The sequence below is a fragment of the Oncorhynchus kisutch genome, linkage group LG4 (genome assembly GCF_002021735.2).
Source record: "Oncorhynchus kisutch isolate 150728-3 linkage group LG4, Okis_V2, whole genome shotgun sequence".
Classification (NCBI taxonomy): Eukaryota; Metazoa; Chordata; class Actinopteri; order Salmoniformes; family Salmonidae; genus Oncorhynchus; species Oncorhynchus kisutch.
This window is the reverse complement of record NC_034177.2, coordinates 69,030,850-69,054,688: the sequence shown is the minus strand read 5'-3', so window position 1 is coordinate 69,054,688 and position 23,839 is coordinate 69,030,850. Positions and strand designations below refer to the sequence as shown.

General features: G+C 43.3%; 1 protein-coding gene across 3 annotated transcripts in view; it reads left to right on the top strand.

Annotated features, from left to right (window-relative positions):
* Positions 1-20,340, top strand: part of rin2a (Ras and Rab interactor 2a) — a 59,141-nt gene extending 38,801 nt beyond the window's left edge. For all 3 annotated transcript variants that reach the window (XM_020481755.2, XM_020481753.2, XM_020481756.2), the window contains 6 exons: positions 624-715; positions 8,517-10,052; positions 16,698-17,006; positions 17,112-17,243; positions 17,508-17,671; positions 17,776-20,340. In XM_020481755.2, the coding sequence (XP_020337344.1) occupies positions 624-715; positions 8,517-10,052; positions 16,698-17,006; positions 17,112-17,243; positions 17,508-17,671; positions 17,776-18,246 (2,704 nt within the window). In that variant the 3' untranslated portion in view covers positions 18,247-20,340. The remainder of the gene's footprint in view (positions 1-623; positions 716-8,516; positions 10,053-16,697; positions 17,007-17,111; positions 17,244-17,507; positions 17,672-17,775) is intronic.
* Positions 20,341-23,839: the final 3,499 nt, after the last annotated feature.

The following is a 23,839-nucleotide window of genomic DNA, read 5'->3' as shown; positions in this document are numbered from 1 at the left end:
AAAGTATGTTGTTAATATGTTTACAGAGAAATAGCATTGTGTTTGGTCAAACACCATTTTTTTCCAACAGTTTGCTCAGCAGAGCTGGCAGAAAGCTTATAGGTCTACTGTTAGAACCAGTAAAGGCGCTTTACCACTCTTGGGTAGCAGAATTACTTTGGCTTCCCTTGAGCCTAGAGGACAAGGACTTTCCTCTAGGCTCAGATTAAATATATGACAGCCTATGACAAAATAGCAGCCTTATTCTACTCTTTAAATTATGTTGGTAAACATTTTTTGCCATGATAATGTCAATTGGAGCTTAGTAAATGTGCACTTCAGACTCATAAGTTATCTGAGACACAGGAAGAACAGGGTGGGGTGCTGAGCCTCTTGGCCTGTGTCTGTCTGTCTGCCTCTCTCTCGCTCTGTGTGTATGTGTCCACTCCTTCTCTCTCTAGCCCAAGAAACCACACATGGGACAAACACTAGTTAGGGAAGGGATGTTTGGTCACCCCAATTAAATGACTCACTGCAGTGACAGTGATTTATTCCCTATTTCTTACTCTCTCTCACTTCATTTTCTTTTTGTCTTTCTCACTTATTTTCATCTCACATATTGACTCTGTCTGCCTCTCTCTTAGGGATGTCTTGCCATTCACCCTAAAGCTTCCAGAAGCCATCTCTGCAGCCAGGACACCAACAGACTTGGAGGAGGTGGCCAAGCTAGGAGCAGGTGAGTGTCCACTAGACTGATACTATGCGTTTGTATTGATAATGCATGTCTGAAGCATGAAGATTAAAAGTGTAGCATCCTTTTGTATCTGGATGGTCATTGACTGCCTGCTAGTTGACTTTCGTTGCTTTAGAAAAGTATTGTTACTACCTTAGGTCTAATCCCACATCTGTTCTGTTTAAAACCAAGCTTTTCTTCCTCAGGGTGTTCTCGTAAATCACATTTAACCACATTCTCCAAGTTAAACTAGTAAAAGCCCAAAGTGACATGGCTCAATGAGTCACCCATAATAACAATGCCTCTCTGAGCCCCAAATCAGTGCTGCTCAGCTGGGCACATGATCAGGAGAGCACTGGGGCTCTGGAGCCCCTGTGTAGGCCTCGCTAGGGTATTAAACCTCAGACTCGGTCATGAACCACTCTCTGTGCAATGTGCTCTCTGTGCCAAAGCCGTAATGTCACTTTGCCTGGCTGCATCTGAAAGAGTTGATATACAGTACAGGCATATACTAGCCTCTGCAAAGACACTGATTTGCTAACACCCTTCCTTTGCTGTGGTTTTGAGTGATCTTCACACACAACAGCCCCACTGTCTATTTTTCCCCATGAGTAATGTGAGCAGACTGTATTGAGACTTGAACAATGATTATGTGGACGTAGATGAGCGTCAGTGAAGGTTCACATATATTTTAATGACATTCATATAGGTGACCATGCCGGAGATGAGCTGTGTGTGTAGGTAGGCTATGTCGTGTCACTGAAATGTGGCTTTGGACAGAACAAAAGACATCAGTGCTGAGTTCTGACGTCTGGATCGGTAACCGCACCTGTGACGTGGGTCTGATTCAATACAATGGGGATGTGTCCTTCTATGCTTCAGAGAAAGTCAACTCTTTCTTTCATTCTGTCGGTCTCTATTCAACCCTTTGTCAGAAGATGAGCTTGATTGAAAAATAAGTACACAGTAGCTGGACGTACTAGCAAGGCTTGTTAAATAAGTTTTTTCAAGCAGCGAACCATTAGCTGACATTTCTGTCTTTCTTTACCAAGAGGCTAAACTTTGGCCAAGAATGAATTCACTTTGTCATCTGTCTGAATTTCAGGTTTCCTCCCCTCATTGTCCTCAGCTCACCCTAGATTTTCCCAGCTGCCAGTTTTAGACAAAGACATTTCCCCCGTTAGGCCACACCCTCAGTGTCTCAGGGCAGTGTTCAGGATGAAAAAATGTTCTGCATCGTTCAATTAAACGGAAATGGTGATGTTCTGAACGACTAGTTGAAAAACTGTGAGGGGTTGTGGTTTGGGGAACACTCCGCTGCCCTTTAAATACCTCTCTTATTGCTTCAAGACACACCCCACCAAACAGAGCAAACATACCTCAGTCTGTTCAAGAACACTGAAGAATGTTTTGGGGAAACGTTCATTACAAACCATCAAGCAACATAGCAAATATTTAATCAAACTGAACTCAACACAGGTGTGTTACCTGAGATACAGGGTTTCTGTTGCAACCAGTTTAACCCTTGCCTCCCCACATCCCACCACATCAGTTATTGTTAACACTTTGTGGATAAATGTGTGATATTTTGGTCCAAGACAAGTGATTTTGCCCCTATTATTTTATGTTTATGTTTCATCAATAATAATATTTTCCAGAACCCAACAAAATATCAATGACATACCACTGCTATTACCACTGCTAACAAAAACTGACTTTAAAGGTAACCAGGGGTGGAACTATGACTAGGGACGGGAGGGTCATGTCCCCCCACAATGGGTTGGGGTTATCTTTGTATGCATTTCTTTGATTGTTTTTATACTTGTAATGATAAAACTAAATAAAGTTGATCACAAAGCTCACGTGTCGCACAGGACTCGTTAGACGGGACTGACAAAATCGCACAGAATGACTGGGGGAAATTAATTGAATGTAATTGTGATCTTCCTATGAATTTGGCTTTAGCAGTTGAACCGTTTTGGCCATTTTCAATTATGACCCCATGCCTGAAATCTATGACTCTCAGGAACACAGAATGGTTGGGGGAAATGAATTTATATTCTGTTCTAAGAAAGATGAAATACACAATGATTGCCTGGGCTTTCTTCTGCTTTCCTGAATCTTCCAATACCTGTATGACGCACTTCAATAACTTCTAAGCATACTTCATTCAGACTGATCTTTGTTATTTATAAGGCTAGATTCAAAAGTGTAATCAAATAATACATTTGTTTCGGATACCCCCAAGTGTCCTAAAATAGTGTGAAGGTCCGTGTTATCACTGTCTTAAAGGCCCAGCAGAGTCAAAATGTGATTTTCTTGTCTAGCTCCTGTTTTGAGCACATCATTTAAAACATATGCTGAGTGTATGAAACTACATGTTCCAGGGATAATGTTTTTATAATTGGTGTTTTTGAGGGAACCAAATAAAATGTTAAAGGATATCGTCACCTTTTAGACTTTTTTTTCTCAATTTTCCCTGAATTAAGTCTTATGGGGCCAGGAAAGGCTCTCCTGGTCCCCTATCACTTCCATTGCATTTTTTTTTTGCCTAAAGTTAGCTCAAGATGACAGTGGCTTTTGAAACAAGATATCTTAAGAGTCATAGAAACATGAAATGTTGTCTGGCTAATTAAGTTTGAAGACATTTGATATAGAGGGAGTCTTCATTAAGACCATCAAAAGCTTCGTCTTTGTACTTAACGTTTGCTTTTTTTTAAAGCTGCTAATTCTGTTCTATGTGCAACAAAATATTGATTACTGAATTACATTTGATCTAGTTCAGTCTTATGAATCACTTAAATTGTGTTGAAATGCAGGAAATTAGCTTTAGGTGGAGAAAATTAATTCTGGAAGAGTACCCCCTGACAGGTTTGGTCTCCACCCCACCTATAAAACCAAAGTTCACCCCAGAAAGTAACAGTGAAAAGTGCAAGAGCTGCCAAAATGGAAGAATAACAAAAACAGCAGAGAAAAATAAGTCTTGAAGGAGGAATGGGGCAGGAAAAACTGACGGAGAGCTGGCGAGTGAGGGATTGAGAGCAAGAAGCGGGGGGAGGAGAGAGTGCTCTGTTGACATTCCGCCCCCATGCACTCGTTATCATGTGTGAGTCATAAGTCTGTATGTGTGAGACATTACAGCGAGGCTTCAGACTGGACGGCAGTGTGCTCAAGAGGTCTCTCACTAGTAAACTAAAATCAGAGCTGGTCTTTGTCTGCTGATGTGAGAACAGTAAGTCAAAGTTTCTCTGGTCTTACATTGTGATGTGACTTTGGCTTAATCTGGTACGGCTTTGTCTTTAATTGTTCTAGAGTTTCTGCGTTTTGCTCTGTCTAGTACAGCACTGTAGTATATGCTCTTCAGTTGGATGCGTCTCTTGCAGTAGGTTAGTTCTGTCATGCTGCTTTTTTCGACTGCAACACCAGTGTTACACTAGTGTATATGCCCTTATGTTATACTAGGTACATTGTTTCCGTAGCTAGGGCTGACCGTGAGGACTTGAGAAGAGCCGAATCAACAACCTCTGCATAATCTAAACAGTTGCTTTGTGAGAAGTTGTTCAAGTTCACAGTTAGCCTCTTATGTAAATGAAAGCTGAAAAGTACCAGTGGCCTGGCTTTGGCCCCAAGTAAGAGAAGGTCCACCGGAGCCAATGTCCAGTGATACTCGAGTTCTGGCCCGCGTAGATGGAACAGAAAATTCTGAGCCTTTTGAGTAAAACACTGGGGTAAATCCTGTATGGAAATGCACCAATGGTGTCTTTGGGTGGTACATGGCTTTGGTTGCTAAGTTGGTGGCTGTGTTGAGTAGTGACCAGCGCTGTTCTTTCTAAGTCGTCTATGGTTATATCATGCTGATTTGGAATGTTATTGTGTTGCTGTTATGTAGACTGGTATGGTTGTACTTATTTGCAACAATGTGTTAATATGCTTTTTTGTATGAATACTGTAATGTAGGCATTGGCAACGTGGTATGACAGTAGCTTAATTGACTCGATGGTCTAATGTCTGTGTATTGGCATTGTTTTATTAGCATACTTTTCAGTTACTATGTTATTGTAGCCTCTGTGTTAATGTAGAACATCACTGCATGTTACATTGTGTTGACATTATATTACAGTGTTATGCTATCCTAATGTTTCTCTGTAGTGTAATATCAGAATGATTGACTCCTGCAGCGGTTGACCATTAATGTTATTGTGAGTTAGGTCAATATTGAAATAATGTAGGTGTAATATTGGCATGCTGTTAGTGTTATCTTACTAGTGCTGAGTGATTTTAGGTTTTTAAACAACTTATTGAGCAACTTCAGTTCAATTATTTGAATTCCATTTCATTCTGTTTTTTTCAGTTCCCCCCCCCCCCCCAAAAAAATACTCAGCAATTTTCACACAATACCCCATTTTTTTAAATGTTTGCAAATGTATTAAAATTTAAAATAGAAATACCATATTTAGATAAGTATTCAGACCCTTTGCTATGAGTTTTGAAATTGAGCTCAGGTGCATCCTGTTTCCATTGATCATCCTTGATGTTTCTACAACTTAATTGGAGTCAACCTGTGGTAAATTCAATTGTTTGGACATGAATTGGAAAGGCACACACCTCTCTATATAAGGTCTCATAGTTGACAGTACATGTCAGAGCAAAAACCAAGACACGAGGTCGAAGGAATTGTCTGTAGAGCTCAGAGACAGGATTGTGTCGAGGCACAGATCTGGGAAAGGGTACCAAAAAATTTCTGCAGTATTGAAGGTTCCCAAGAACACAGTGGCCTCCATCATTCTTAAATGGAAGAAGTTTGGAACAACCATCTCTGCAGGACTCCACCAATCAGGCCTTTATGGTAAAGTGGCCTGACCGAAGCCACTCCTCAGTAAAAAGCACATGACAACTTGCTTGGAGTTTGCCAAAAGGCACCTAAAGGACTCTGACCACGTGAAAGAAAATTCTCTGGTCTAATGAAACCAAGATTGAACTCTTTGGCCTGAATGCCAAGCGTCACATCTGGAGGAAACCTGACACTCACAACATGATGCTGCCACCACCATGCTTCACCGTAGGGATGTTTTTCAACAGAATTGAGGAAAAGATGAACGAAGCAAAGTACAGAGAGATCCTTGATGAAAACCTTCTCCAGAGCGCCCAGGACCTCAAACTGGGGCAAAGGTTCACCTTCCAACAGGACAACGACCCTAAGCACACAGCTAAGACAACGCAGGAGTGGCTTCGGGATAAGTCTCTGAATGTCCTTGAGTGGCCCAGCCAGAGCACGGACTTGAACCCGATTTTTAACATCTCTGGCGAGACCTGAAAATAGCTGTGTAGAGACACTCCCCATCCAACCTGAGAGGATCTGCAGAGAAGAATGGGAGAACCTCCCCAAACACAGGTGTGCCAAGCTTGTAGCATCATACCCAAGAAGACAAGAGGCTGTAATCACTCCCTAAGGTGCTTCAACAAAGTACTGAGTAAAGAGTCTGAATGCCTAAATAAATGTTATTTCAGTTAAGGGTTTTTGCTTTGTTATTAATGTGTATTGTGTGTAGGGTGTTGAGGAAAGAAATTTGTTGAATCCATTTTAGAATAAGGCTTAGCAAAACTTAACAAAATGTGGAAAAAGTAAAGGGGTTGAATACTTTCCGAATGCACTGTAAATTAGATGTGCAATGTAGTAGGGAGTTAGTTTCCAACAGGCCAATATTTTACATAATTACCACAGAAAACGTGGTAGTTAACTACAATGACCATAATATATTGCGCTCCTACTTGTCTGTTTCTTTTATGCCTGCTACGTTAGGTTAGTGTGAGTGAGCAGAGAAGAATGCGTAACAGAGCAGTTGCTGCATTTCTCTCTGGGAAAATACATGATCTAATTGATTGAATGTCTGAATAAAAGCCTGATTTACCTTTTGAAGAAATACTAAATAGTGACTTTGTCAGATAGCATAGGCAGCAGCTCTATAGAGAGGAGTTGGATGATATAATAAAGTCATCAAATAAAACAAATGTAATTTACACAATAACTGAAGTGATGTGAATAAATGATGGTTAGTAAGTGATAAGCAGTAATGGGAAGTCACTACTATCATCTGACTTTTATTAATTGTTTTAGTCTGTGTTACAGCATTCAACCCACATAATGCATAGTAGGCTTGTCAGGATACCAACATTTTACAAATGACACGATACCAGGCCAAGTATCACAATACCAAGTAGTTTCACATTGAATTTAACTTCAGTGTTCAGTGTATAATAGAATACTGTATAAACTGGCTTATTTGCTAAGGCCTACCAGTTACTTGGCTGGAGGAAGGAATACTGTATACATGGATAATGTCATTATGTCATGTCATTTTGCATGTAGAAGGGGAAAACACTGCATCAAACCTTTACTCTTCAGTTAACACACACACTCTCTCCCTCACTCTCATACACACACCACTCGATATCCCACCAATACATACACTGCTCCCAGCTTTTAAAACGATAGGCTCAAAACAATTGAAGGAGCACCAGAAAGAAATAGATTTTTGGTTTAGTTTAGGCTTACATTCGATCTATATGAATCCTACCTTTTGAAGCACATCAGATTCGTTTCCTTTCTTCCTGTCAATCAAATTAGCCTAAACCTACTGTCAAAATACCAGGTTTTTAGCTAGAACAACATTGTTATTAAACCAGTAATTGGCGACCCACGATTAGTTTAAAACGGCCCACGACATGGTTTGTGAAATTATGTCAAATGCGTGCGAATCACTGTAGGAGAAAAAAAGGAATCTCCGGTAATGTGGGTGACCTTTTTTTTAACTGTTTAGACTAGAGACAAGTTGTTTTATTCGCTGTAAAGCTACAAGCATGTGCTCCATTTCCCCTCTGACACTGAGGCTGCATGAACTTGCAAAGACTCCTCAGACTGGTCTGTTCTCTTCATTATAACAGACAATGAAATTATACAATGTATCAACATTGCTTGCTTTGCGCTGCTCCAATGTAGCAAATCTAACAGAAGACTCATCAGGGTCTGCATCCCCGCTCACCATCAGTACTAAATTATATATTTTTAAAACTGATGGAGGAATCGACACAGATGGCTCCCGAGTGGCACAGCGGTCTAAGGCACTGCATCTCAGTGCAAGAGGTGTCCCTGGTTTGAATCCAGACTGTATCATATCTGGCCGTGATTGGGAGTCCCATAGGGCGGCGCACAATTGGCCCAGCATTGTCCTGGTTTGGCCGGGGTAGGCCGTCATTGTAAATAAGAATTTGTTCTTAACTGACTTGCCTAATTAAATACAGGTTAAAAAAAAAGAGCAGATGGAGAAGCAGGTGAGTGAGGCCTGGTAAGGGATGGGGCTGGCTGATTACAGCTGCCATGTGATATGAGCATTAAAGCAAAATGGATATTATTAGACCTGTGCATATTCGAGACTAATGGCTGTTGCTTAAATTCAACTGAATTTATAAACCAAACTGACTTTCTAAACATTTTATAACAGGAGCCAGCAGGTTCTTTAGATTGGTAGGGTTGGAAAAAGTTGGTAGTATCAAATGAAACGGTACTGCGGTATTCTAAAATGTTTGTATCATGACGTTTTGGTACCGTGATATTACCGTGGTACAGGTATACCGTGCAACACTATATATATATATATATATATATATATATATATATATATATATATATATATATTTTATAATTGAACCGACCTCATTAATCACTCAGCGCTATATCTTTCAGTAATGTTGCTGTTGTAGTGTCTGACTGTTCTGATATTGTCTCTCTCCTGTCTCTGCCCTGCAGGCTTCTGGGACTCTGAGCATTGCTGCAGGAGCAAGAGTTCCGTCTCCCGGTTGTCCGGGACAACCATCCAGGACCAATCACTCAGCCCCCTTGTCACCCGCACCCCGTCCCAGCTTGAGTGTTCCCAGTCCAACGGGGCTCTCTGCTTCATCAACCCCCTCTTCCTGAAGGTTCACGACCCAGAGGGGGGCAACCACACCCCTCCCTCCTCCACCAGCTACTACAACAACCCCCACCACCTAAACAACAATAGTACTACAACAACTACAGCAACAACGGTACAAGGTCAACAGCACTGTACCAGAAACCCAGAGCAACTTATCGACTGCACAAACAGCCCTCAACCCCCTAGCAACAGCCCTCAGAGTCCTAGCCCTGGCAACAGCCCCCAGCATTATAACAACAGTGTGAGCCAGGCTAAGAGCGTGTCCCGCCCACCACCGCCTCGCCCCCCACCTCCCCATTGTGCTCCCCGTCGCCCTGCCCCTCCTCGACGCCAGTGCAGCATGCCTGAGAAGATATCCTGGATCAACCCCCCCAAAGAGAAGGACAGGGTGGGAGAGAGGGAGAAAGGAGGAGAAAGAGAGAAGGGCAGTAGCCTTCTCTCCCGTCTGGGCTCCTCTCTCAGCATCAGTCCATCCTCTTCTTTCCTCTTATCCTCCCCTCCTAAGAAGCTCAGCATCAGTGCCCCCATCTCTATTCCCTTGTCCCTCTCCTCCCCAAGTAGGCCGAAACCCACGCCGCCAGGCGACGTCGACTGCCATCTTGCTCTCGATGACCAGACTATTGAGAACGCCATTTCTCTCAGTCTGGCTAAGCGGGCACTGAGAAACGCCACCACCCCTGATGACAACACAGAGGGAAACAGTCCGTCCACTCAAGACCCAGCCCCCTCCCGTCGAGAGGAAGGAGGAAGAGAAAGAGGAGGAAGAGGGGACAGTGTGCAGCGCCTGAGCGACATGAGCCTTTCCACCGAATCCTCTGCCGACTCACTAGACTTTTCCCAGGGCTTCTTCCCCCCTCTCTCTGAACCCAGCCCCCCCACCATCAACAACCTGGTCCTTCCCCCCCTCACCCACCCCTACAGCAGCATGGAGGAAGATGATGATGATGAAGACGAAGCAGACTTCGGCGGGAGCCTGGAGAGCGACCAAGACCAGGACCTGACCATCACCCCTCCTGGGCTGCGCACCAAACGGCGAGCCAGCGCCGGGGCCATGGTCATCCAGCGGGCCCTCAGGGGCCACCTCCGTAAAATGAGTGGGGTGTTCAACTCGCTGATGACCCCAGAGAAACGGGCCATACGGAGAGTCCTGGAGCTGTCGAGGGACAAGGGGTCTTACTTCGGCTGCCTGGTGCAGGACTACCTGAGCTTCCTGCAGGAGGGAGGCGGCAGCCAGGCCTGGCAGTGCCACGCATCAGGACTGGAGTTGCTGCAGACGCTACGCCAGTTCATCACCCAGATGAAGAGCTACCTGCGGCAGAGCTCTGAGCTGGAGCCCCCCATCGAGTCACTCATCCCAGAGGACCAGATCGGTGAGTAGCAAGGGGTGTGTAAGAATGTATGGATTTTTACTGTTATACAACATTTGTGCATCTATTGGACATCACACCAGTCATGTTGGTTAACCGTTGCATAAAAGTTGATCGTTTGCTAGAAGTTACAGTAAAAATGTACATTGAACTTGTTAGGAAGTTGTTCCATCGTCATCTCTGAAATGGTTCATATTTGACATTGAAACAACCAAACGACTAAAGAAAATCATAAACCGTCATATCTGAAAATATGGCAACTGGACAACACTCTGTATGCCTATAGCCGGGCGAGAGCAGCTCAGTATGCAAGTCTGTGTGTGAGCTGGAGCATTTGGTCAGGATGATTACAGTTCTTTGGAATGCATCTCGGAATAGGGGTTGTGGTCGGTGAAGCAGCAGGAGTTGAGTTACAGACAAACCGGTTAACCAACGGGATTGGGATACTTTATTGCTAGTGAGACAACAGTGCTAGCATTTAGATAGTGTTATTCATGGCCTTTATGACACACCTGCCCAGGGGAGGGGCTTAGAGAAAGGCCAAGGTATTCATGTGTGGGAATTATTGGGATTAGAAACTGGCCCAAATGTAAACAGTGAAAACACGTTTCAGCCAGAGAGGATCCTTCTGTGAACTAAACTGTTCCCACTGGTCCTTTTCAAAGTTGGCAGAGGAAGAAGACAATATACCATAGAGCTGTGAAGCAGTAACACATGGGAGGTGTATTTGATCCTTACAAAACCGTTCTCCTGTTTACTGTGTGTCAGGAACAATCATCAAAGAGATGGCTCTTTAAGACAAAGGCAGTAAAATCATTCTTGATTGACAACTAATCCAAGGATTTCATACATCACGATTGGTTTTCCTGCAATGTTTGGTAATCGGAATTTTTATGCAATGTTTTTGTTGCAGCAGAAAGTGTTTTCAGTTTAGCTGAATTAATTGCCTCTCCAGATGTGCTTCAGTGGCTGTTTGCCAAGTAAGCAAACTTCTCCCGCTCGACCATCACTTCTCTTCTCTTTCTATCCTTCTCCAACTCTCCCACTTCCAATCACAGACGGAGCCTTTGTTGCATACCGCTAAATCTCTCCCTCTTTTTCTATCCCTTTCTGTGTTGACAGCGCTTGCATTTGTCTGTGGGTGTATGAGGCAAGAGCATGGAGAGAGAGAGAGGGGTGAAGAGGGAGGGGGGAGAATGGGACCCTTGTGTCTCCTTAAATTAACCCACTTGGCAGTTTTTCCTTGTTTTGGCTTCATTGCTATGCTCAGTGCCAAGTTGAGCAACAAGTTGTTTTGAAGCTCTGTTTATAGGCCTGTAAGGAGTTTGTGGAAGGGAGACTCTATTGCCCAATTCCAACTCCACCCCTAGACCCTAAGCACTTCATGTAGATCTGAAAGGGTTGGACAGACATTAGCAATAGCGATGGCTTGCTCCACATGGCCCTCTGTTAGGCTAGGTGGAAATCTCACCATATGAACACCATTAATTTAGGACTCACAAGTACTGTACTATGTAGGGGCCAGGGGTACATTTTTCTATAGATAAAAAACAATAGGGACATGAAGGGGGAAGAGTGGGGGCTGTTGGAAATGTACGAGGGGTAGCCAATCTTCAGGCAGAGTACTCACGAGGAAGTAAATAGAGTCCATATCAGCTGCAGCCCTGAATTTGGCGACAGCTCAGATTGGATGGCCTTGCCATACCTCTAGATTACAGGGCCATTTTTACACACTGTGACTTTTGGGGAAATGTGACAAGAATAGTGTGAGCTATTAGAGATCTATTCAAAGTTGTGTTGAAAGCTATAGTGAATATACTGTCAGGGGATTTCTGTTTGCGCTGTGAGTGTGCACCCGTGTTAGCCTCAATGTGCGTCACAGAGAGGCAATCTGTCACTATGTGGCGGCACGATGGCGCTGGAAGGGTGTGGGATGTGAGAATGGATTCACTTCTCCTCTGTCTGTCCCACCCTCCCGTCCCTCCCTCCCTCCGGTTCACGTGCAAGCTCTGCAGGGAGGATGTGTTGAGTGAGATTGTGGGTGAGGGAGGTTGTTTTGGTGGGGAGATGTGTATTTGAAGTGGAGGTGGCCCTCAGTACATACTGTACGTTTGTGTGAGTTTGCGTGTCTGTGGCCTAATGGGGAATAAGTGTGTCACCATGAAAAGTCCCTCCTAAGTGGGATAGCTCCTGTGTCCCCTCTCACACCACTCATCAAACTCCCACTTACTCACATTGACCTCAGACTTCTCGAAAGACAACCTGCTCATCCAGCATTTACTCATCTAGCATGTGTTGTAAGCCATACAGTGCGTTTAACAACTGCATTCATGGATGCAAACTAGTCACCTTTCGGCGAAATTCTCCGTTTTGAATCCAAAATAGGTGACCTACGTGATTCATGTAGATTCGATGAGAAAAGTTAGGGGGGATCACTACTGGCTGTAAGCGAAAGAGTGATGCACGTTTGGAGCTATACTGGCTGTATCCAAGGCTCAGCCAATTGTTCACATAACAACAGAATGCAGCGCAGCAAGCAACTGAACAGAGAAGAGACAACCAATTTGCTAGTTACATGATCAGCGCGCGCTCTGGAAAGACAGCAGAGAGTAGAAAGGCAGTTACAGCAGCGAGTCCCCTGAACGATAACGAAGAGGTTACGTTACGTGAGAAGCCTGACCACGGAGACGGGGGTGAGAAGGTGATGAAGCGTACCTCATGATCTGTAACCCAAAAATAACTGCCATTTGGAAAGTGTGGTGGAACAAGTATTAGCATTGTTAAGAATCTTGCTAGATAAACTGGATTGAATTCTCCGTTAGCCAGCCAGAGAAATGTTGAGCAACATTAGCCAACTCATCTGATCAAATAATTGAGTTGATGGTGTGAAAATTAGCTTGCTAGCTAATGTTACAACATCAAATGAGCTAACATTAGTAACCTAACCAATTTGCTATAGTAGTATAACGACCCTGGGTTTATAAGCGCGGATATCAACTCTGCTGCTTGAGCATGCTTTTGCGGCACAGTCGATAGCGCGCTGGACTTCGGGCTACAAGGTCGAGGGTTCGAGATCTGCTCCCTGCCTGTTTCATTACAGTATTAACTGGTATACGACCCCTTGCATTCAAGTTATAACGCGTTAGTTGCTTACGGGACCATGGCAATCTGTGAAATGTTAGGGTTAACCCTAACCCTAATTAACCACCATTAACTAATGTTTCCCTCTACAGTTACTTATGTGGTTAATTTTCCGAATGAGAGAATTAGGTGAAAATGAGTCATTTTGCAGTGTAGCCCAAAGATATTGCTTTTGTTGTGTTGAATTTGACAGTAACGTGTGTGTGTGTGTGTGTGTGTGTGAGAGAGCGAGAGGGGGATTATATTGGTGAACTCATTTTTTGAACTCAACTCACATGCAGCCTTGTGCACTTAATCAATGTCTATAGTGGCCACTATAATAGAGCAAAAATAGAATGCCTGTTTGTTTCATTCTATTTCTACTTTAGATGGTTTTTTCCCAAGTGCAATATTTATGTGTGTGTTCAAGTGTTATATTATAAAGGCTGTCATGGCTAACTGCAATATTAGTGTATTGTTTTTTTTTCTCAAGACCTTGAGTATCATACGCAGTAAAGTCTAGGCAACGAATAACATTGGATTGCTTTCTTTACATTTTTTAGATGCAAGTTAGGTTCACATTAACCACTTTATTTTACACACAGAGGCGGATCATGTAGATCATATTCTTTGTTTAATTTTTTTTTTAAGTATCACCTTTTTGGGCCCTCACAAGTTTGCCTCCCTGTGCATTAGTACACTACAGAATTGCATGCTAACCCTCCACGCTTCCATGTTGTTACATTCCACAGTGCTAATGACCAGAGTTATGAGCGGTACAAGTATGTAAGGAAGGACAGTAGCTTGAGGCACATTGTTTTAAAGACCAGTCCAGCGAAACTTGAAAATAACGTGCATGCAAAAACAAAGGCCACAGGGGATTTTGTATGGGTGCGTGTGTGTGTACATGTGTGCTCCCACTGGGAAACATGCACTGAGCCCAACCGCAGGCCTGAGGTCTTTTAGTGCTGGCACTGCATTCCATGGATTCTAACCACTTTAACAGAACTACAAGGTACCAGGCTTGCTCTACCACAGTCCCCAGGTCCAGAACAGAGGCTGGTAAACACACAGTATTAAGTAGAGCCATGACTACATGGAACACTCTGCCATCCCGGGTAACTCAAGCTGACAATAAAACCAGATTTAAAAAACACTACTGCACAAAGGGGACTGTGAACAGACAGCCATTATATATATCTTGTATTGTACTACGTATTAGACCTAGATACGTACTGATATGTAGACTTTGACGTTTTAAATGTATTTCAGTCCTTGACTAATAATGTTCTGTACTATGTTATGTTTCATGTAGACCTGAGGAAGAGTAGCTGATGCTCTTGCAGTGCCTAACGGGGATCCTAATAAATACCAAATACCAGGCTTGTTCATAGAAGATGACAAGTTGACTTTGATCAAATTTGACTAATTGCCAGTGAAGTGTCACAAGTCTAGTTTAACCTGTTGGTTATTCTGCTTACTGGAAGAATTATATTTTGTACTACCAGTGTCTATTTTTAAACCATACCTTTGATAATGATACAGTGATGTAACACCTACAAGGAAGGAAATGTGTTGCTGATCTTAACTTACAAGGAAGAAAGACACATTTATATGCATTACACACATTCTCAGACGGAGTGGTTAGGCTACTCTGAGAAGTTTTATTGCACCTGAATTACTGTCCAGTTTTGTGGTCAGGTGCGGTAAAGAAGGACATAGGCACATTGCAGTTGGTCCAAAACAGAGCAGCAGGTATTACACTTAATGTACAAGGAGGGCAAATGTCAATGACATGACATTAATGTCAATCTCTCCTGGCTCAAAGTTGAGGAATGATTGACATTGTCACTATTGGTCTTTGTGCGAGGTGTTGAAGATACTGAGCTGTCTGTTCAAGCAGTTGGCACACAGTTCGGACACTCTTCGGTATCACACAAGACATGCAACCAGAAGTCCCCCAAGTCCAGAACAGAGGCTGGGAAACACACAGTATTAAATAGTGTCTAAATGGAACCATGACTACATGGAACTCTGCCACCCCAGGCTACTCAAGCTAGCAATGAAACCAAATAACAAAAAAAAAGATAAAAGAACACTCTACGGCACGACAGGGACTGTGAAGAGACACCAACATCTTTATGCATTGTATTATGTATGTGACATGTGGTACGACTGTGATGTTGTTGTCTCGCCTGCCTATCTTAAGATGAATGCTCTAGCTGTGGGTCTCTCTGGATGGGAGCGTCAGCTGAATGGCTAAATTGTAATGTAAATGTAGTGCTCTGTATGTGATACGTCGTTGGGGTACGACTGAACAAAAAATCTAAACGTAACATGCAACAATTTCAGCGATTTTACTGATTTACAGTTCACTTATGGAAATCAGTCAATGGAAATAAATAAATTAGGCCCTAATCTATGGCTTTCACATGACTGGGCAGGGTGTAGCCATGGGTGGGCCTGGAAGAGCATCGGCCACCCATACAGAAGGGCTTTATTACAGACAGAACTACTCCTCAGTTTCATCAGCTGTCCGGGTGGCTGATCTCAAACGATCCCGCAGGTGAAAAATCTGGATGTGGAGGTCCTGGGCTGGCGTTGTTAAACGTAGTCTGTGGTTTTGAGGCCGGTTGGACGTACTGCCAAATTCTCTAAAAAATGACATTGGTAGAGAAATGAACATTCAATTCTCTGGCAACAACTCTGTTGGACATTCCCTCAGTCAGCATGCCAATTGCACGGTCCCTCAACTTGAGACCTTGTGGCGTTGTATGAAATAAACTTTTATTGTCCCCAGCACAATGATCAAGTTGTTTAATTAGCTTTTTGATATGCCACACCTGTCAGGTGGATGGATTATCTTGGAAAAGGAGAAATGCTCACTAACAGGGATTTTAAACACATTTGAGCACAACATTTTGGAGAAATAAGCTTTTTGTGCATATGGAATATTTCTGGAATTTTTTTTTTTTCAGCTAATTAAACATGGGACCAACTATTTACATGTTGCATTTATATTTTTGTTCAGTAAATATTATGTATTTTACTTGTTGTGTAGTTTCCTGTTTGGACCCCAGGAAGAGTAGCCCTGAAAGCAGCTAATCTGACACAGGAGAAAGGAAAGAAAGAAAAGTGGGTCAAGACAATGTGGGAACGGGTTGAAAATGTTGTGTTGGAAGAAGCTGTTCCTAAGTCTGCAGATGTCTCCAGTATAATCCTGCTGAGTTTGCCCCATTCGACTGCACAGTCAGCTCTCTCTCTGCCTTATTCAGCTCTGTGGTTAGACTCCCACTCTGCATTCATCCTGTGTGTATTATGATATCATGGTTCCTAGTAGTCGGTCTCTTTGAGAGTGCTTGTAAAACCTGAGGTCTGCATAATGTCTTGATGATATGGATTGAATCCCACTCGTACCACTACCAGGAATCTATTAAGACTTCCTGCAATGAATTCATATAGAGTGGATGGTGCCTATCAGTATTTGCTGTGAAAATAATAGTATTTCTCCCTCTTTCCCCCAAACAGACTATGTCCTAGAGAAGGCCATGCATAAGATTGTCCTGAAGCCCCTAAAAGGTGTGGTGGGAGTGGCCCTCCAGGAGTTCCAGGTCCGCAGCGGGGCATGGCAGGAGCTTAAGGAGAACCTCTCATTGGCCAAGGTCCGGCAGCCCCAGGAAATGGGCGTGACCGACGCACTCCCTCCAGATCCAGTCGCCATAGAGAAGATCCGGCACAAGTTTCACACCATGTGTAAACTCTACTCTCCTGAGAAGAAGGTGACCATGCTGCTGCGCGTGTGTAAACTCATCTATACCATCATGGAGGACAACTCAGGTACATAGTGTACAGACGCATGCATAAACAAGACCAATTACATATGTATGCGCACACACAAACACATCGACACTCTCTTTCTAATTGTAGTGTTGTGTGTCTCAGGTCGTCTGTACGGGGCAGATGACTTCCTGCCCATGCTGACCTATGTGTTGGCCCAGTGTGACATGCCTCAACTAGATAACGAGATCCTCTATATGATGGAACTGCTGGACCCCTCTCTGCTCAATGGAGAAGGTACAACACACACACACACACACACACACACACACACACACACACACACACACACACACACACACACACACACACACACACACACACATCTGCTTTATGTGTACTGTATGTCCTTCCTAATCTTCCCATTTTTCTTCCATGTTATTGTAGATCGTAATGGTCACGTAAACTCAACTAAATCTTGAGTGTCAATCATTGACCGCTGTTGCAGCAGTGTCAGGCTGCAGCGATGTTTGACCTCCTCTCTCTCCTGTGTTGTTCCAGGTGGATACTACCTGACCAGTGCGTACGGAGCCATGTCCCTCATTAGGAACTTCCAAGAGGAGCAAGCAGCTCGTGTACTCAGTTCTGAAACACGCAACACACTCCACCAGTGGCACCGTCGCCGCACCACCCAGCGCACTGCTCCCTCTGTAGACGACTTTCAGGTAACACGCACACACACACACACACACACACACACTGAATTCTTAACTCTTAGTCCCTTTGACTAAATACATCTAAACAACCCTATCGTTTTCATTTACCTCAGAACTACCTGCGAGTGGCGCTCCAGGAGCTGGACAGCGGCTGCACGGCCAAAACCCTGCAGGTGCAGCCCTACGCCACCACAGAGGAAGTCTGCCAGATCTGTGCCTACAAATTCAAAGTTCCCGACCCTGAGGATTACGCTCTGTTCCTGCTCACTGAGGGCTCGAGCCAGCAGCTAGCCCCTGACACATACCCCCAGAAGATCAAAGCTGAGCTCCACAGTCGACCCCAGGCCGCACCTTTTCACTTCGTCTTCCGTCGCGTGGCTAACCTCAATGAACTGGACGTGACCTCTTTTGACCCCCAGTCCATCCTCAATGACGTCACCCTTACCACGGACTCTGAGCCCAATCACAATGATGTAGCCTTAACCCATTCGGACCCCCAGCCCAACTTCAACCTGGGTCTCAGTCCCAGTCTCAGCCTCAGTCTACCCCCCAACCAGCAAAATGGCAACTCCATATCTATCTGAGGCTGCAGGGCTGGAAACTCCATCTGGACATTCTTTCTGTAACCCAACAAAACTGATCTGAGCTGTGTTTAACTGGATTGAACTGGGCCTAACTGGGTTAAGCTGAGCCATGCTGAGTTTAGCCAAAACAAACTTCCCTTTTTGGTGAATCTTCTGTCTAGCAGGGCGTCCTCAAAGCGGAAAGCTTTGTCTAAGTACAGGAGGAAAGGAGAGGAAGAGGGAAGGAAATGCGACAGATGGGGTTATTTTGCAGCTCTATTTGTGAACCTTTGGGACATGGCACTCAAGGAGCACACGTGAGGGCAAACGCCACTCACATAAAGGATGGATATGGATGGATAAAGTGAGGGCAAACGCCACTCACATAAAGGATGGATATGGATGGATAAAGTGAGGGCAAACACCACTCACATTAAGGATGGATATGGATGGATAAAGTGAGGGCAAACGCCACTCACATTAAGGATGGATATGGATGGATAAAGTGAGGGCAAACGCCACCCACATAAAGGATGGATAAAAGCTTTGAAATAGTCTTGTTACAGACACAGACAGACCCTCTATACGGTCATACTGCAAAAGTGTCTGAAAGTTCAGATTCGGGGTCAGTTTTTGGTTTGTAACTCCTAGTGGTGAAGCAAAGGATAAGTCGAGGGAAAGCTGATCTCAGATCTGTGGATAGGGGTAACTTTTGTCTGCAATGGTTCCATCTAGTGATGTACTCATTCTGTCCATTCACTTTTTCTTCAGACAGAATATAGCCTTTATAGCGGATATACAGCATTTACTTTATCTGGGTGATAGCCTACATCTCTTATGAATTACTTGTTGCAGTTGCTGGTAAAATTGCAGGATATGTATTTTTATGGAATATTGTTTTATCATTGCATGTTCTTTTCTTTGTTAAATGTTAGAAACGGGCATGTCTGCCAGTGACGAAATAATGAATGTCCTTAATGTTATGATTATCCAGGAGATATGATACTGTACATCCCTCATAGCTAATCCTTAGTTAATAGAGGTCATTGCTGTCATAGTGATTGTGTGATATATGATTGACTGGCTTGGTCTACAGTACCGGCGTCAAATCCCAGACAAGGTCATGAAATATTGTACTACTGACAAATATTAAAAGTAGGCCTAAATTGCCTTATGAAATTTGGTGTGTCAATTCTCAAGCTGGTCTGAGATTATGCACACACACACACACACACACAAATGCACAAACTTGTGTGTGTTTTGGCTCTTGGCTGGTAAGATTTGGAGCATTGGGTATGAGGGCATAAGAGATTTGCAAGGACGCAGATTTGAGAAAAAATAAGAAACCTGCACACTGCTCTTGCTAGGTATCACTGCTCTTTTTTTAAGCTTTGACAAAGGCCTTGAGGTCGATACGTAAAGGTTAATAAAGAGCAGTGATACTAGCAAGCGCAATGTGTAGGTTTCTTTTTCAATTGTTACCATGCACCTGCAATAAAGATAGCTAAGATGTGCCTTTTTGAATTTTGAAGGACACAGATTTAAAAGACAGAGTGAAAAGAATGAGATGTGAAGTAGAACTGAATCATTAATAAAATAAGGCTCTAATGTTTCGTTAACTGAACACAAATCATGTTTAAACAAATTGCATTCTATTAATGTATCAGTACTTCAATGTTTACCATTTTGAAATGTAGAGTTGGGCATTGCTGGTGCTGTAGAACGATAACAGAAAAGTGAAATGGTAAATGTGATTGAGGAAAGGTTAAGGAGGCAATAGCATTATTGTTAAACACTATGTAGCTTATAATGTTAGTTAAAAATATTGAAATATATTTAAACTTTTTGGGGACTTAGGCGTTATCCTGTTTTAAATGTACTTATACTGTAATACAATTGCTACTCTAACAAGATTTTAAATGATACACATTTTTGTATTTATATGTATCTGTGCTGGGATTTTTTCACAGATTGCAATATAACAGATATGGAAAAGCAGTCTTCCAAGATCAACAAGAAATGTACTTATGTTCCTACGCTAAAGACTCTCTGTACGTATCATTGAATGATATTATTTTGCACTCAATAAATTTTGGTCATGAATTTGACTGTGCATATGTGTGTGCGGTGTGTGTGTTTGCCACTAAAGGTGCCACTTCCTTCCACATCTTTGGCCAACTTGGGATTCACCTACCCCCCGCAGGAAATGGTACGCTCGCCTGCAGTGGAGGCATACAGTCGTGTGTGTGAATTTAATTGCTATTCCTTAGTGTTCAGTAGGACTGATTCAACAGAAAGGTGTAGTTACAGTATTTAATGCTGGCTTGGTCTTTTAGGGTCAACATCAGTTTCGAGCAAATAGGCTATTCAGAATTAAATGTAATTTGACATTTTTATGATGATTTTTCAATTATTTTAATTTGAATGACCTCAACCAAACTTCCTCAAAGTTGTGATCTGATTTTTATTTTTGACAGGAAATGAAGAATATCATGTGCCTACATCACCATCCGGTGGATTAATTTGTCTCTTTCCTTTTCAAGTTCCATTCTGTTGTACAGTGTTTTTGGGCGCTATGTGGTAGCCAAAATTCTACTTGAAGTGACAGGGTGGTGGAACATAGTTGGCTCCCAGCAGACTTTGTTGACATTCTGGCGGGTGGAATTCTTTCTTTGTGTTATATGCTGCAAGTAGTGGGAAAAGTACCCGATTTGTCATATGAGTAAAAGTAAAGATAACTTAATAGAAAATGACAAGTAAAAGTGAGTCATCCTGTAAAATACCACTTGAGTAAAAGTCTGTTTTTGGTTTTAAATATACTTAAGTATGAAAAGTAAATGTAATTGCTAAAATGTACTTAGGTATCATAAGTAACAATTATTTCACGACTTATGTTCAGCAAACAGGACCCCACCATTTTCTTGTTTATGTATTGATAGCCAGGGGCACACTCCAACACTCAGACAATTTACAAACAAAGCATTTGTGTTTAGTGAATCAACCAGATCAGAAGCTAGGGATGTTCTCTTTCTAAGTGTGTGAATTGGACCATTTTCCTGTCCTGCTAGGCATTCAAAATGTAATGAGTACTTTTGGGTGTGTGAAGTAAATGGTAAAGTACAGATACCCAAAAAAACTACTTGAGTAGTACTTTAAAGTATTTTTACACCACTGATCAAATCAAAAGTATTTATATAGCCCTTCGTACATCAGCTGATATCTCAAAGTGCTGTACAGAAACCCAGCCTAAAACCCCAAACAGCAAGCAATGCAGGTGTAGAAGCACAGTGGCTAGGAAAACTCCCTAGAAAGGCCAAAAACCTAGGAAGAAACCTAGAGAGGAACCAGGCTATGTGGGGTGGCCAGTCCCCTTCTGGCTGTGCCGGGTGGAGATTATAACAGAACATGGCCAAGATGTTCAAATGTTCATAAATGACCAGCATGGTCGAATAATAATAAGGCAGAACAGTTGAAACTGGAGCAGCAGCACGGCCAGGTGGACTGGGGACAGCAAGGAGTCGTGTCAGATGGTCCTAGGGCTCAGGTCCTCCGAGAGAGAGAAAGAAAGAGAGGAGAGAATTAGAGAACGCACACTTGGATTCACACAGGACACCAAATAGGACAGGAGAAGTACTCTAGATATAGCAAACTGACCCTAGCCCCCCAGCACATAAACTACTGCAGCATAAATACTGGAGGCTGAGACAGGAGGGGTCAGGAGACACTGTGGCCCCATCCGAGGACACCCCCGGACAGGGCCAAACAGGAAGGATATAACCCCACCCACTTTGCCAAAGCACAGCCCCCACACCACTAGAGGGATATCTTCAACCACCAATTTACCATGGTGCCAGAGAGACTGGGGGCTCATTAACCTGCCCCTCAAAATCCCAGTGACCTCTGTGACCAGGTCACTGATAGGTTGCTAGGCTCAGGTTTCTAGGGGGCTGGACACCTGCCAGCCCTTCTGCCTGCTCAGATCAGAGCCTCAGTCTCTCCAAGTGGACATGTTTGAGGGAGTGCATGGACAGAAGTGAGTGGTACTATTTTAACTGGCTTTGTTGTAAACATGCTCAGGAGCAGTCTCATATTTATAAAGTCCTTTGCTTAGAGATTGCTATTCACTGTTTATGGGGCAACACAGTCAAAAGTGAGATTTTCCTGTTTTCTAAAATGATATTTCCTCACACTAGCTAGGTTTCCATCCAATTTGTGACAGATTTTATAATATTCTAAAATATGTATAAATGTGACTTCCCACCAGAGCTGCGTTTCCATCTAATTGATTTGTTGGGAATTAAAAGCTGGGCATGATGTTGTGCACATACGTTTGCAGTTAAATTCCCCTGTACCGAATAAAAAAATAAAAGTTAAATGAATTTCCCTCGCATTTTCAATTCTACTTATGATTTTGTCACAAAAAATGTTGTGTTACATAGCGAATGTGCCCTCTCTGCACCCCTCTTGATTCTACACATTTTGCCACGGGGCACAGAGAAAATGTTGCAGTTTTAAAGCAAGTTTGCTGCAATTCGACACATTTTGACACGACGGATAATTTGTTTTGTAATTTTATGACCCATTTCATGCAATTCTTCTCATTTTGTCATGCGGTAGAGAGAAAAATCCTCAGAGCATGCGCAGACTAGCTGGCTGGTATGTTTACGGACATATTCAACCGTTCCCTATCCCAGTCTGCTGTCCACACATGCTTCAAGATGGCCATCATTGTTCCTTTACCAAGAAGGCAAAGATAACTGAACTAAATGACTCACTTCTGTCATCATGAAGTGCTTTGAGAGACTAGTCAAGGATCATATCACCTCCACCTTACCCGTCACCCTAGACCCACTTCAGTTTGCATACCGCCCCAACAGTTCCACAGACGATGCAATCGCCATCACACTGCACACTGCCCTATCCCATCTGAACAAGAGAAATACCTACGTAAGAATCCTGTTAATTGACTACAGCTCAGCATTCAACACCATAGTACCCTCAAAGATCATCATCAAGCTGGAGGCCTGGGTCTCAACCCCGCCTGTGCAATTGGGTCCTGGACCTTCTGACGGGCCACCCCCAGGTGGTGAAGGTAGGAAACAACATCTCCACTTTGCTGACCCTCAACACTGACTGGGGCCCCAAAAGGGTGCATTCGCAGCCCCCTCCTGTACTCCCTGTTCACCCACGACCGCGTGGCCATGCACGCCTCCAACTCAATCATCAAGTTTGCAAATGACACAAAAGTAGTGGGCTTGATTACCAACAACGATGAGACAGCCTACAGGGAGGAGGTGAGGCACTCAGGAGTGTGGTGTCAGGAAATCAACCTCTCACTCAACGTCAACAAAACAAAGGATATGATCGTGGACTTCAGGAAACAGCAGAGGGAGCACGCCTCCTACCCACATCGAAGGGACAGCAGTGGAGAAGGTGGAACATTTTAAGTTCCTCGGCATACACATCACAGACAAACTGAAATGGTCCACCCACACAGACAGTGTGGTGAAGAAGGCACAATAGCGCCTCAGGAGGCTGAAGGAGGCTGAAGAAATTTAGCTTGTCACCCAGAACCCTGACAAACTTTTACAGATGCACAAACGAGAGCATCCTG